Here is a 14,210-nt window from a genome sequence, read left to right as displayed (position 1 = left end):
AACAATTTCTACGCTTGCCTACCCCGAGGAAAAAATTCTTCAAGAAATCGTAATGGCTACCATATATAAACACCTAGGACGAGGTACTTGATATATTAAAAAGAAACAAAATGGCTAGACAGCGTGAGACCCCCCTCCTTCCCTCGGAAATGGTTCGCTCTCAGGGCCCCGCCGGCTGCCGTAGCCTCAGCGACCCGCGCGCGCAGCCGGCACCGAGCTATCGCGCCTGCGCGCGGAAAAAAGTACCAGGGCGCCTGCGCAAGTGGCCCCGCGCCTCGGCGGCCGGCGGGAGGTGGGCGGGACGGAGGCGGCGGGGCGGGGCGGGTCCCGCCCCCTCGGGCCGCGGGGCGGGGCGGCGCAGCGCGTGTGGCGGGGGCGGGGCCGCGCTGGGCTCTGAGCGGCGGCGCGGCTGCTGCTGCCGGGGCGGCAGGATGGTGTTTGAGTCGCTGGTCGTGGACGTCCTGAACCGGTTCCTCGGCGACTACGTGGTGAACCTGGACAGCTCCCAGCTGAAGCTGGGCATCTGGGGAGGTACGCGGCTGCCGCGCCGCGGGGGGACGCGCCGCCCGGCCCGGCCTGGCCGCGCTAGGGAGCCGCCCGCCCGCCGCCGCCCTTGGCGCTCCCGCGGCGCCTGCCTCGGCCCGGCCGGGCTCGGGGCCGTCCTGCCGCCCGCGCAAGGGAGGAGGCCAGGGCGGTGTCCCTGGGGCGTCCGGGCCGGGCGGTGCCGCACCCGTCGCTGGGCTGGGCTGGGCTGGGCTGGGCTGCCTGCCCGGCAGCTCTTTCGCCGCTCCACCTGCCCGGCAGCTTAAAAATAGTCGTGGGGGCGGGCGAGCTGGGGAGGAGATGGCGGGGGGCGGGCGTGGAGCAGCTGGTGGCGGTTGCGGCAGCGGGGGACGGAAGTCGGCAGCGGGGCCAGGAGCAGCCGCAAAACCAGGGGAAAAAACGGGCGAAAATGCTTGAGGTGTATGAGTGTTCGCTTGGGCGTGTTCGCCTGGCCTTGGGCCGGCGGGTTTCGCGGTCTTCGGGCCCTTGCGGCGTTTGCGAGAAGTTTGGGGCGCAGCTGGAGCCCCCGAAGCCCGCAGCCCAGCCCGACCCGGCCGTGGGTGCGTGCGGCACCGAGCAGAGTGACTGAGACATTCCCTGCCCCGGAATAACAAACTGAAAATAAACACCGGGCGTTTTGATTGCGTTTTGTGGCAGTGGAATGCCAGTGAAGTCAGTGGCGTCTCTGCAAACAGGGGTGACGTGCCATTTTTCTGGGTGCTGTTATTTGCAGGTCTAGAATGGTTGTCATGTTTCATTTTTTTTTTTAACAGTAGAGAATTAGGAACAGAGACTGGCTGAGGTGCTTGCAAAAGCTGTGACCAGCTGTGCTAGGCAGGGTAAGCAATAATCTGTAGAAATAAATTAGCATGCCAGCTCTGAAGGGAGGAAAGTATTCTGTTAGTGCTGTGTTGAGGTCCCTTTAGCAAAGTATGTACAAGAAAACAGCAACAAAGGTCTGTCTCTCCAATATGTCTGGGTAAAATAGGGTAGCATAAGAAAACACAAGTACAATTAACAGGTGCATATGCAGTGACCACTTTTAGATCGGTTTTGGATGTTCATTCTAGGTGTCTGCAGCATCAGCAAATGCAAACACACAGGTGCAAGGTTTTTTTTACATGTGTGTTTACACGTCGTTAGGTGTGAAGCATCCTTGAGGTATTCCCTACCTACAATTCCATTCTTAGGTGCTGATATATATGAATCAGATTTTAGAAGCTTTTCCTGGAGGTTTTTGCATCCTAAACATTATTGTTTCATGCTTCTGTTTTTGAAATGGCATCCTTATTTGGTTTAATCTCCGCGGTAATTTTGATTCTGGTAGTCAAGTCATTTGTAGTGTTTTTGCAAAATTCAGTCTCTATATGGAGTCTTAAGACTGCAACAGTACCTGTAACTTCTGGAGAGAAGCTATAAACTACATTAATTGGAAAGGCCAAGTCTCAGAAAATAATATATCAGAGAAGGAAATCACGTTCCTTAAGAATTCCATTGGTGTGAAGCAGAATAAAAAGCTATTGTGTTAGGCAGCCATCAGGGAAGGTTATTGGATGATGCTGGGAAGGGCAGTGTTTTAAATCTCTTCTTGTTTTGGTCTTCACTGAAAAATACAGTTTCAATAAGCTGCTGGTTTAGAAAAACAGGTTAGAGAAGTATTTAGATAAGTTAGATATTTTTTGAGTGGTTTAGGCCTAATAAAGTTATACTTGAATACCTGAAGAAATGAAGTGATGTGAGATGTTGAGAGTAATCTTTGAGAAGAAGTGAAGTGTGGTTGAAGTTTCCAAGCACTGTGAGAGACCCAACAGTTGTTTCACCAAGCTCCATGTTGCCACTCTTTTCTTTTGGCTAGATCTGAAGAACCATTCATTCACTGTCTTGATTAGACTCTCTGAATGGCCTTTAAAATACTAAATTCTTTGTTGAGCTGGCACATGTTCTTAATGTCTCAACCACATCTTACTTAACACAACTTGTTATTTGAATAGCTGGTGTCTCTTACTGGGGCAGCTACATTAGTCGGATGATACACTAAGATAATTGACATAAACTTGTGAGCGCACGGGCAGTTTTTACCTGCTTGCTTTTTTTTTTTTTTTTTCTGGCTACAACTACTATTCTAATAAAAGACTTTTTCTTTTACACACCTTTCCTTGTCTGGGTATAGCAGGTGCAACCTTACCCTTACATACTAGTAATTTGAATTGACTGAGGAATGCAGAATATCTAGTAGTTTCTGCTGCCTTTCATGACCTATTTTACAAGAGGTGTCAATAGAGGAAGTATTTGGCAGACACTCAAATCCTCAAAGACTTACAGCTTGTCTCCAGAAGGTATGCTTAAGCAGGAATAATTAGCAGCACAAACACAAGTGAGAAATGACTGGCAAAGTTAGCAGTTTTTATAAAGTGATCAAAGGGCTTCACAAGCTGACAATGCTTTTGCTAAAAAGCAGAAATTCTGTTAAAGTATGTGAGTAGAAGTGTTGGATACTGGTCAGTATAACAGCTGAGGTATTTTCGGTTTCTAATGCCTACCATCTCTCCCTCACCTGTCTTCCCTGCCTTCCCTCTACCCCCAACTCCCATTCTTATTTACAAGACAGCAGAGATGTGATGAACACATAGGTTAAATCTGCAGGATTTTTATGTGAATTAAAGTTCTTCCCCATCTTTAACTTCTGTTCACATCCACAACGAAATTTCAGTTAGGCCTCTTTGGTGAAATAGTTTACTGATTGTTATTTTCTATACCTCTTTTTGCAAGCTAAGTCCTTGGTAGTAGATGTCGGTTCATGCACTCAAATTCATTAAGTTATTTTGAGTATATAAAATTAAAACTATAAACCTATTTATTCCAGAATTTTGCCCAATGTTTGGTTTTGTTGAATTATTGACAATGTCCAGGGATCAGTAAAGCTAAGAATTTGCTTTATAATATAGCCTAAATAAATCCTAGACTGTACTATAGGTATTTATAAATGTTCTGGCTTTTATTATTGTTTTGGCTGTTAGCCTGCGTGTTTAACCCTAGATATTTATACAACCCCATCTGCTTGTATATACAGATTTCCAGGCTCCTTTGTTGGGCAATTTTTAACCTGTCAAATGGGGTTTAATCTGGATGTGTTTCTGTCATCAAAACAAAGACACATCCAGTTGCCCCCAAAGGGGAAACAAACAAACAGACAAAACCTAAATCAAAACCCCAACAAAACCGAACAGCCAAACCTCGATGTATTTTGAAATTCTTGCCGTTAAAATTCATTGGCAGTGCTCCAAGAAAGTAAAGTTCGGTAGCTGTGTTATGTCTTTATGAGGGCTTCCCCAGCCCCAGTCGGGATTCAGCGCTGTTGGACTTGGAGCTGCTTTCCATGGCAAGTGAAACAGTGGAGTGTAATGGAGAATAGATTTTGGCAATGAAGGAGAATACTGACGTGGTTGTGAGTGTTAAAAGTGGTTGCCAGGTGGGGTATGGTAGCTTTGAATATAGTTCACGTTTACTTGCAGGAATGTTTAGTTAATATCTTTCTTGCACTCTCAAGTGTGGGGAGAATAAATGTTGTGTAAATGTACAGAACACAGAGCTTCAGTAGTAGCCTTTTGTGTGCTTTGGTAGTTTATTCACTATCATCAGACCCTCAGTCAAGGTTTTTGTAAGTAAACTGGGATGTTTTAGTGAATGTATTTCAATAATTTCAATGTATTTCAATGTATTTCAATAATTTTATACTAAAATTGAGATGATTGAAGTTTTACTAATTTCTTTCTCTTCTAGTGATTTTAACTAAAACCTTTAAACTTACTAATTGTAAAACTTAAGTGTAGGAAAAATGGTGAAGAATTATTTACCGTACTTCCCAATGCCAGCATTTTACATAGAATTGTCAAAGCCATCTTGTTTGAAACAGTATCGACACCATGTTTTTTCTCTGCCATTATGATGTGCTCAGGTAAAATGAGCTGTAGTTCTCCCTCACAAAACATTGTTTGGAAGTTGTTGAGATAATAATCCTTGTTCTCTTTGCAGTACCTTGTTTTAGGAAGTATTAGGGCTGCCAAATTACTGCAGCTAAAGTTACTGTGTCTCAGCTTAGATGTGGCCTGTGCCAAACTCTTGGTAAAGGAGAGGTAATGTTTACTTAGCCGACAGTGAAAGTGAAAGAAACTAAACCCAGTTAAACTACCTCATGTGTCACATGGTCTTAGAGTTTGTGGACATTTTTACTGTGGCTCAACTGATGTGCAAAAATTGCATGTCGTGCATGGTAACTTGGTTACAAACACGAACCTTTGGTCTGGATACCATTAGAATTACTTGCTGTGAATAATTACAGTTAGTGATGTCGTCTTGGAGAAGCAAATGCCTTTTTTAAAAAAAAAATTCGAACATTGCTGTCAATATGTGTGCGTTGTAAGGCCTAAGAGCAGAACCATCAGCATGTAAAAACCATCCTTCTGCATGTAGTGTGTCTCTGGAGAAGCTGATGGTGGCACATATCAGATATATAGAATTCTACAGGGAAGCGATAGTAGATTGTTGCAATGAATAAATTAAACAACTAGGAACTTTGCTGTATTTTGCGAGTACTACAATATGGGTGGATTAGTTTACCTGATCAGCTCTTCCACAGAAGTTCATCCACTTCAGCCAACTGTTCTAATGAATGCATTTTTGAGATGAGGGTCCAGTTTCCCAAACTTGGTGGTGCTTTGAGCAGTAGTCTAATGCCATCAACACTATATAACTGCAAGAATATTTATTGCAGTTGGAGCTCCTGTCTTTGCATATGTTTGGCAATTTCTAACTTGCATCTGCAGAAGGAAAGCCTTGTGGCATCAATCAAATCTTCATTTGCAGTCTTAAGTTGTATTCCTCTCCAGGCCTATAATCTGCTACTCATTTCCTGAATCTCATTTATGCACCTGCTTACCTGTATCAGGTGTCTGTTCCATGTGCATGTGTTAACACTCATTTAAAGATAACAATTGCAAGTGTCTCATCCTTCTCGTAGAATTTGCAGAAGACATTGCTCCGCGTGCATATTGAGTTATAGGTTTCCTAGTCCCTTCCAATGTTCCTTTGTTATAACAAGTGTCTAATGTCAAGTATGTTTTAAAAACTGATTTTGCAATTAAATTTTTTTTGTGTTTATAGGGTACTGAATTTGTTATCTTAAGACATTTAAAAATTAGATCTACTGAAATACTGCCTGTGAACTTTTATATGCCTATAAATATAACTTGCGAATGTAAGATCTTTTGAGCATTAAAAATTCACTTCAGATTTAATGTTGCTAGATTTCCACAAGCATAGGAAGCAGATGGTCGAGGAAAAAGAAACTTCCTTTCAAAATGGGTCCTTAGAAAATGTGGCAGTATTTCCATCATTTTTACTTTGAGGAAGCTCAGGTTCTTCTCAAGATCATGAGAAAATCTCAAATATTATTTTCTGAAATGAATGAAATATTTTTTCTCCCTTATCTTTCATGGGTATTTAGAGTGTAGGTTGTGGATATCTTCCACAGCAAAGAGTTGAAGAACCACGGGTCAGGCACCACTGACTCAGGCTTTGGAATGTTCGACATGCACCGCTACTACTTTGCTTATTGTAGCTTTACTTATTGGCTTCTTTGCTTTTAGGAGCCGTAGCACTGAAGAATCTTGAAATAAAGGAAAATGCACTGGTAAGTTAGTGAAAATAAAACTGTTACAAAACTGATTCTTGAAAAATGTTTTGAGTTGTATGTGCATTTTTGGTTCTTATTTCTGGATACACTTTAAGTGAAAGGTTGCTGATTTGTTTTCTCTGCATTTGTGTGAATTGTCTAATTAATTTGCAATTAAATTTAAAGGTGAAGGTGTATGCTGGCATCATTTAGCTTTTTTATTTTTGGTATTTGCCAAAACAAAATTCAACAACTGCTAAAATAATGTGTTTTTGTCAAAAGCAGTACTGAAAGACCTTTTTTTGTGCTAGCTCGTCAAGTTAGAAACTTGCCCTTGGGAATGTTTTTAGCCTAGTGTGGTTTAACAGTCTAAATCAGTAACCTTCAGTGGTTGAAAGGTAAATATGATGTTAAGGTTATCATTGTTTTGTTTTTTTTTTTCCTGTATGGTAACATTTCCCAAGTTGCTGAAATGAGCTTAAGTGTGTTAAACCACTATCTTTCAGAGTCAGCTGGATGTGCCATTTAAAGTTAAAGCAGGGCATATTGGTAAGTTACATTTTATCATAAACCCATGTAGGAGTTACTAAACACACTACTTTTCCTTGCATCTGGCTCTAGGCATCCTAAGAAAGTAATTTTCTTAGTTTCCTTGATTTGCATGCTTTGTACACTCTGAAGTTTGTCTCTTCTGAAAAAAAGCTGCTTTAAGAAGCTACTTTTCTTGACCTGAGGTGGTCAAGTTAAAATATACTGGAGTCTTGCCTAACCACTTCAATAGTAATGTGAAAAGAACTCAATGCAGCAAAGATGGACAACTGAGCAGGACTACAGATCCCATCCCTTGTCTTAGCAAGACTCCACAGCTGATTGTGCCTTCCCTTTCTATCCTTCTTCCCTGTTTTTGCTAATATTAAGTTTTCTCGGTGCAAGTTGATTGTCTTGTAAAAGTTAGTGGTTTCTTAAAGTAAACTAAATTTAAAGCCATTATGTTTCCTGTAAATCCACCTGAAAGTATATATTTTCCTGTGACTGGTTTAATAGTTTATTAAAATTGGCACTTGTGTGAGCAGTGAGAGCCACTGTGATCTCAGAGTCCCCATGTTCTCAAAACATGCGCAGTACTTTGAGATTCTTTTCCACAGAAAAAGAAAGAAAAATACGTTTTTTAAAAATTCTGATTTGGGGAGTGTTTGACTGATTGCATGTGAGGTGCCCATGATTTTCTTGTGTATGAGAGTGCTGCAGTGAATTTGCAAGGAGGCAGAGGTTGCTGTTAGGAAGAAGGAATATAATTCAAGGGAGTAAGAAGAGAACCCATAGACTTATTAGTTCTGCTCACAGAAAAACTTGTTCATTTGTGTGCTGTGTAAAACAAACAACCCAAAGGACATGTACCTCAGGTGCACTATTTTTTTTTCTTTCCAGTGTAATAATGGTTCAGAGACTTCATGGTTAATGTTGATTAGATTTCCGATTGTTTTTTTTTTTGCTGTTCAGCTATTCAACTGTATACCTCAACCTGTTTATTTTGTGTTTGTAGGTCAACTTAACCTACAGATTCCATGGCAAAACCTGTATACTCAACCTGTTGAGGCAGTTCTTGATGGAGTTTATTTGCTTATTGTGCCCACAGCCAGTAAGTTAATGTAAAGAAAGAAGTGAATATAGATTGGTGGGTTTTCAGAGGTATCTGGAACAGGTTGGTATTGTTTTTACGACCTTTGTTCCTAGTAGTTACTCCTACCAAATGCAACTAGATAATGGGAATGGGGTGTTTTCCAGTAGTTTACATTTAGTCGCCTAATTTTTTTTCTGTTATGTAACTGATAACAAAATGTGAAAATGATTGCTTTTGAAAAAGCATCTTCCAAAAATGTGTAAAGTTTTTTTGTATCATACCTTTTTACTTTGTGTATTTAGGCATAAAATATGATGCTGAAAAAGAAGCAAGGCAGCTCTTGGAAGCAAGGCAAAGGGAGCTGCAGAGGATAGAGGAAGCAAAGCAGAAAATAGCTGACCAAGGTAAGAGTGGGAAAAGATAATGAGAGTGTTTCTATTTATTTTATTTATTTTAATCCAGAAATATGCTGGATTTGTTTGCTTACAGTGTTTTACCTTCTTGTTTTCGTCTTGATATTTAAAAACCTATTACTTAAATATTTTTAGGTGTAGCTGCCTGAAAATTAAAAAAGTTCAAGCATTGATGTGATCTCATACAAATGGGGCTTTTGAAATATTCCTTGTTAATGTCCTGTATTGCCTGACATTTTCTTTCCTCTTATTTTGTAAGAGACAATTTAACAAGCAAAGACCTTTTATGGTTACACTTATTCAAAAATTCTGTTTAATTTGTTCTTTGATACATGTTGAGTCTTATCATCTTAAGTTCAGCTTTTGGTACTTTCAAGAAATAAGTGTTGGTCATCTTGAGTATCAATGGGTACAAGTCATACTTTTGAACAACCTGATTCTTCATGCAGCAGGTGATAAAACTGAAACTGTTTCGCCTGAGGATGTTAATGTTATAGATTGTATAAAAACATGCCCTGTGATTACAACTAGAGTACAACATAAAAGAAAATTTAAATGTCTGTCATATAAACATTGTTATGTTGTTTTTTTCTCTAATAGAGTTTTAAAAATACTTTTATGCAAACAAAATATTAAACTATTTTCCTTTAACTTAGATAAAGTAAAAGAAGAGAAACAAGACACTTTTGTAGAAAAACTAGTCACTCAGGTCATCAAAAATCTTCAGGTGAAAATTTCCAACATCCATATTCGATATGAAGATGATGTAAGTACTTCTGTGTATCTCAGCATAAGGCATTGTGCACTGTAACAGGAAACTCTCTGATTTATTTTCTACCTGTTGCTTTCCCTGTTGAGAGAATCCCAGTAAAGCTTTTGAAAATCCATAGTCTTAAAAAAAACAGCCAAACAAAAACAAAACCACAAACAAACACCAAACAAACAAAACCAACAAAGAAACAAGACAAGCAAAAACCCCACAAAATTAAAAAACCATACCACAAAAAAAACCCAACAACAAACATTTAAAGTGAAAACTGATAAAAAGCATAAAGATATTTATAAGCATGTAGTTGGGTACGAAGAAGATATGGTTATCAGATCTTAGATTACTAATGTATGTGATTTTTTTATTGTTGGCTATTTACTTCCAAATCTAAATTTAGAGTATAAGATAATCTTTTTTTTTTTTTTTTTTTTTTTTTTTTTTTTTTTTTTTTTGCTATTTCCACCCACTCTTATTAGATCACAAATCGGAATAACCCCTTGTCGTTTGGGATTTCACTTCAGAATCTAAGTTTGCAGGTAATTTTATATTTAATTGAAAAAGCATGTTAATGTATACTGATAGGTTAAGTTACATTTTTTTGGTATTATTGTGCTGTCTGGTGACATACCGTCAAATGAAATTATACCTATAATCATGAGCAGTGCACTGTGGTAACTACTTGGCTTATCAAGCCAGCATAAATATTGTCGTGGGGGTGTTATTGAAGGTAAAATGCTAACATTAAAACAGATCTTGCGGAGAAATTCTTATTATTCTGCCTTCTGCACTTTGTGGTTGCCAAGTACCAGACTTTGATGGATTTGGGCTATTCAGAATCTATGAATATTTTACTGAAACTGCCATGAGCCCCAGGAAAGTTACCATTTGGTATCGAGAAGGGAAAAAAAGAGGATGGTATCTTGTTTCAAAGTGGAGCTCAGTTCTTTGCTCTGCCAGCTCCGCTTTAAACTGCTAATAGGAGTCATCATAGACCGTATACGGTTTTTTTTTTTTCTGAAAGACTACTTAATAACAGCAATATGCTGATTCTGCTGAGTTGCTCTGATTCAGTAGCTTCTGCTGTGTAACTGATAAGCTTAAAGGAAGTGTATCTAAGTAAATGTTACTTTCTTGAATTCAATAGTTGTCTTCACAGCACTTGTTCCTAGCATGTTGAAAGCTTTTGCTAGTCCCTCCCCCTAAACAATTTTGCATAATGAACAAAAACTTTGTTCTTACTACTTCACTCTGGAAATGCGTATTAACCTTGAAGATGTGTAATAGCTTATAGTGTTTCTGTTGGGCTCAAACCAAAATGCTACTTCCAGAATTATGAAAGAATTCTATTCCCTTGCTCACCTCTTTCCAAAGAGTGTACCTAAAAAGAATATTGGTGTAAAGGAAAACAGTTTGCAATAGTGAGAACAGAATTTTGATGAATCTTTTGGTTCTTGTGTGCAGCTTACCAGACGCTGCATGTATGTGCATGTATTTTTGGGGGCGGAAGTAGCTTTATCAAGTTTCCACTTAAAACCATAGTTTAATCATCTTAAATCAGAAGATGGTGTCCCATTATTTTCAGTGGAGTTTAATTACGATGATGTTTCTTTCTTTTTTTTCTGGTTTGTTTCAGTCTTGATAAAATGTTGTTGTGTTCTAGATATTGGAATAACTTCAATTCTTATTTTAGACCTCAGATAAGAATTGGAATCCATGTTTACATGATGAAACTGCCAAGTTGTTCTACAAGGTATGGTATAAACTGTATGATAAAGAAAGAATTGTTAATAAAACAAGCTGAGTTAGAGTTCCTTCAGTGGAAAGTGAGATCAAGAAAACAGGTAACTGCATAGGTAAAATAAAAAGATATGTAGTCCGCAAGGAACATTTTGAATGTTTTTATTCATTCAAAATTAATGAAATCCAAATTATTAATCTAAGATTTTTAGATATTAATACATATGTTCTGTTGTATTGTCAGCTTGTACGACTGGATAACCTTTTTGCATACTGGAATGTGAAATCAGAGATGTTCTACCATGGTGGTTGTGAGGAATCATTGGTAAGTAAAGCATGAGATACTGCATCTACTATTCTAGTTCATATTCTGAAGCACAGAGCATACCTTCACATTCAGTTCTGTTTCCATTTATGTCAATGTCCCAGAGAATTGTCTTGTAACTGATAACTTTTTTAGGAAAAATAGTAAATGTTAAGGTTTTTATGTGATGGAGGTGGAACACTGATCTGAGGACGTTAAAAAAATTCCTTCACCACTTACAAAATTGTATACAATATATGGTCATCTGTTCGGTGACTTTTATTAGCTAAATACTGAAGGCCTATTCTGTTTAAAACATAGATTAGTATTTTGAATTGTACTGTGTATCAGGGATTACCTGAAACCTGTATTACAATGCAAACATTTGACATTTTAAAACCTTATCATGAAATAAAAACACCACATATTTTTAATTTCGTTGTGTATGTAGGTTAACTTAAAACAGGGAGTTGCCAGCCACAATGTGATTCCAGAAGGTTATGATTTTGGTAAGTGGTATTTTATTTGTGTTTGTGCATGCATACTTTACTTAATTTTTAATGCATCTCAGAGACTGCTACTTTGGCTATTACTGCAGTGTCTTAGGAGTGTAGTTTAGTTCTTCTATAGGAATAACTGTCTCTCTGATGGTGAATGCTGCACCAGATCTGTAGCCTTAAACAGGCTTTGATTGAAATATGAGTCTTGAATCTTGTGTCAATCTAATGAAATGTCATACATATATTCACATCCATTGATGTAAACAATGTGAAATTCCTTATTTTAAGAAGTTTAGCAAGAACATGCACGTCATGTAAGGTTTGTGAATCAGATTGTTTTGAATAATAGATTAATGTTTCTGAGGTCACCTGCCTCTTATGTGAAATATATCTTTTTCCACTAGAGGTGGAAACAGTAATCACACAACTATGAAACATCAGCATTTTTGCTTTATTTTGTTTAGTGTTGCCATATGGCAAGCTGTATTGCTTTGAGTGTTGCTTACTTTAGTCTGAAAGTTGCATTGACTCCACTCAAACATGGTGATTGTTTGCTTTTCAGTGCATAGAAAATACATGGATTTTATTTCTCATGCGCATCTGTGTGATTGTTTAGTAACTGTTGACAAGGCAGGATGGACTTTGAAGTGGCTTGTTCTCTACCAGGGCACAGTTCACTCTAACCAGGGTTAATAAGGGCATTGTAATTTTTATGTTGTTGTTTTTTCTTTTTGCCTTTGCCTGAAAGAGGAAGCCTTTTGTCTGTCTTGATCTGACTGCCAGAGAACTATTTAGTAATTTCTTCTGATGTCTTATTTTTTTTTAGTAGCTAGTTTTGACTCTTTTTACAAGAAAGTAAGTTCAAACATCGTCTAACTCTTTATGTAGGAGTTTAAAATAGTTGTATGCAAAGTTCAGAATTTACACTCTAAGAATTAGTGCTGTCAGAGATGCAGATTTTTAAAGAATGATATGCTGATGTTCTGTGGTAAATGAGAACTCTCGCTCTTTTAGAGCAACTCTTTAGACTAAGACATTGCTAGAAAGGTTGTAAGCACAAAGGCTGCTTTTCTTATTTGATCTAAATGCAAACATAATACTTGCACATAAGAAGGGTGAAAAAGGAAATTTAGGAAGTTAAACGCAGGGAGAAAATGAGTAGAAATGCTACCCCGCAAAATGTGTAGAATGAAAGTAAAATAAGCTTCATAAGAAATATAGGTCTTAAAATGAAACAAGGGTGAATTGGTGTAAACATGTTTTCATCTTGCAAAAATGTGTTTCCACTTGTATGAGCCTTTCAGTAAACTTAGAATATTTGTTATGTAGACAGTCTATCAGTATTTCTGCTGAAATCAAATGAGTTTTGTTTGGTAAAAATACAGTTTACACAAACTCAAGTAATATACAAATTCTTATTGTTGGATCAGTTCCTGAAACAGATGGGAAAATGGAACTAAACACAAGGCCATATTTAATGCCTGATATTGCCAAATTGTGGAGCAGATAAAACATTTCTGCTCTGGATATTTTTCATGTGATGTGCTTCACTTTACATAGGGTCCTTATTGATTTTTTTTTTTTTTCCATGCTTACTTGGGCTTGGATTCAGAAATTTTGTTTTATTCACTGTTGTTGGTATAATTTATCAAACAGTGTAAAACATCAGCAACATTTAAAAAATATCCTTATGGAATAAGAGTTATTATAGTGGAATAAGTGCAGTGTTTGAAACTATCTTGTACTAAAATAGTTCCAGTCATAGCCAAAAAACCTTAGATTTGTTGCAAATATAAACTATTAATTGAAACGTCTGCCATTCAATACTGCATAGAGGAAATCTTGTGAGAAAGTTCCACAAATACTTATTCCACTAATGTCACCAGAATGAAACTGGAAATTGAGTGTAGTTTGTATTGTATTTTAAACTGTGTTGGTTAATTCTTTGTTTTGAACTCTAGCATTTTAAAATGAACAATCTGTTGTAACTTGAGCTGATAGATATTATGTATTGTTTATGGCAGTCTTAAATAATTTAGTTGCACTTTTTATATCACCTTCTGTTTTCAGTTTTCCGCCCGATTTCAGCTAGAGCCAAGCTCCTCATGAATCCTCGATCTGATGTTGACTTTTCATCACCGAAAATGGATTTAGATGTAAATTTACAGGATATAACTGTTGAATTCAATAAGCCACAGGTATAAACTGTTTTCCTGAAGTTATATGTAATGGGATAAAAGTTAGTTTGCAAGAATAATAAGAAAAACCGTCTAGAATTTTATAATAAACATACAAAATCAACTCACTTCTTGGTCTTGTTTTTCTTTGTAAATTATATTCTGTTTAAAGAGAAGCTTGATTTGTATTTTCAGAAAGATGATAACATTAATTTTCTTTTTTCTTATTTTTTAGTACTTCAGTGTTATGGAGCTTCTTGAGTCTATTGATATGATGACTCGAAATCTGCCATATAGGAAGTACAGACCTGATGTTCCAGTGCACAACAATGCCAAGACATGGTATGCCACCTCAGCATTTGAAAATAATTTGTTAGTTATTAATTTGAAATAATTACCATGGGATTGTTTCTAATTTAAGGAGGTTAGAACTCATTTCCTCCTGAAACAGTCTTCTCTTTTGTTTTTGTTTTTC

At 37.8% G+C, this 14,210-nt stretch overlaps 1 protein-coding gene across 3 annotated transcripts in view; it reads left to right on the top strand.

Moving 5' to 3' along the window:
• The first annotated feature begins 361 nt into the window (after positions 1 to 361).
• Positions 362 to 14,210, top strand: part of VPS13A (vacuolar protein sorting 13 homolog A) — a 103,918-nt gene continuing 90,069 nt past the window's right edge. For 2 of the 3 annotated variants that reach the window (XM_065045937.1, XM_065045939.1), the window contains exons 1-12: positions 362 to 531; positions 6,189 to 6,232; positions 6,721 to 6,763; positions 7,758 to 7,853; positions 8,138 to 8,239; positions 8,905 to 9,014; positions 9,494 to 9,553; positions 10,708 to 10,767; positions 10,999 to 11,079; positions 11,510 to 11,567; positions 13,629 to 13,756; positions 13,971 to 14,077. In XM_065045937.1, the coding sequence (XP_064902009.1) occupies positions 432 to 531; positions 6,189 to 6,232; positions 6,721 to 6,763; positions 7,758 to 7,853; positions 8,138 to 8,239; positions 8,905 to 9,014; positions 9,494 to 9,553; positions 10,708 to 10,767; positions 10,999 to 11,079; positions 11,510 to 11,567; positions 13,629 to 13,756; positions 13,971 to 14,077 (989 nt within the window). In that variant the 5' untranslated portion in view covers positions 362 to 431. The remainder of the gene's footprint in view (positions 532 to 6,188; positions 6,233 to 6,720; positions 6,764 to 7,757; positions 7,854 to 8,137; positions 8,240 to 8,904; positions 9,015 to 9,493; positions 9,554 to 10,707; positions 10,768 to 10,998; positions 11,080 to 11,509; positions 11,568 to 13,628; positions 13,757 to 13,970; positions 14,078 to 14,210) is intronic. The other variant, XM_065045938.1, reaches the window with a different exon arrangement.

The sequence above is a fragment of the Columba livia genome, chromosome Z (assembly GCF_036013475.1).
Source record: "Columba livia isolate bColLiv1 breed racing homer chromosome Z, bColLiv1.pat.W.v2, whole genome shotgun sequence".
NCBI lineage: Eukaryota > Metazoa > Chordata > Aves > Columbiformes > Columbidae > Columba > Columba livia.
The sequence above is the reverse complement of the archived record's forward strand: the minus strand, read 5'-3'. Positions and strand labels throughout refer to the sequence as shown.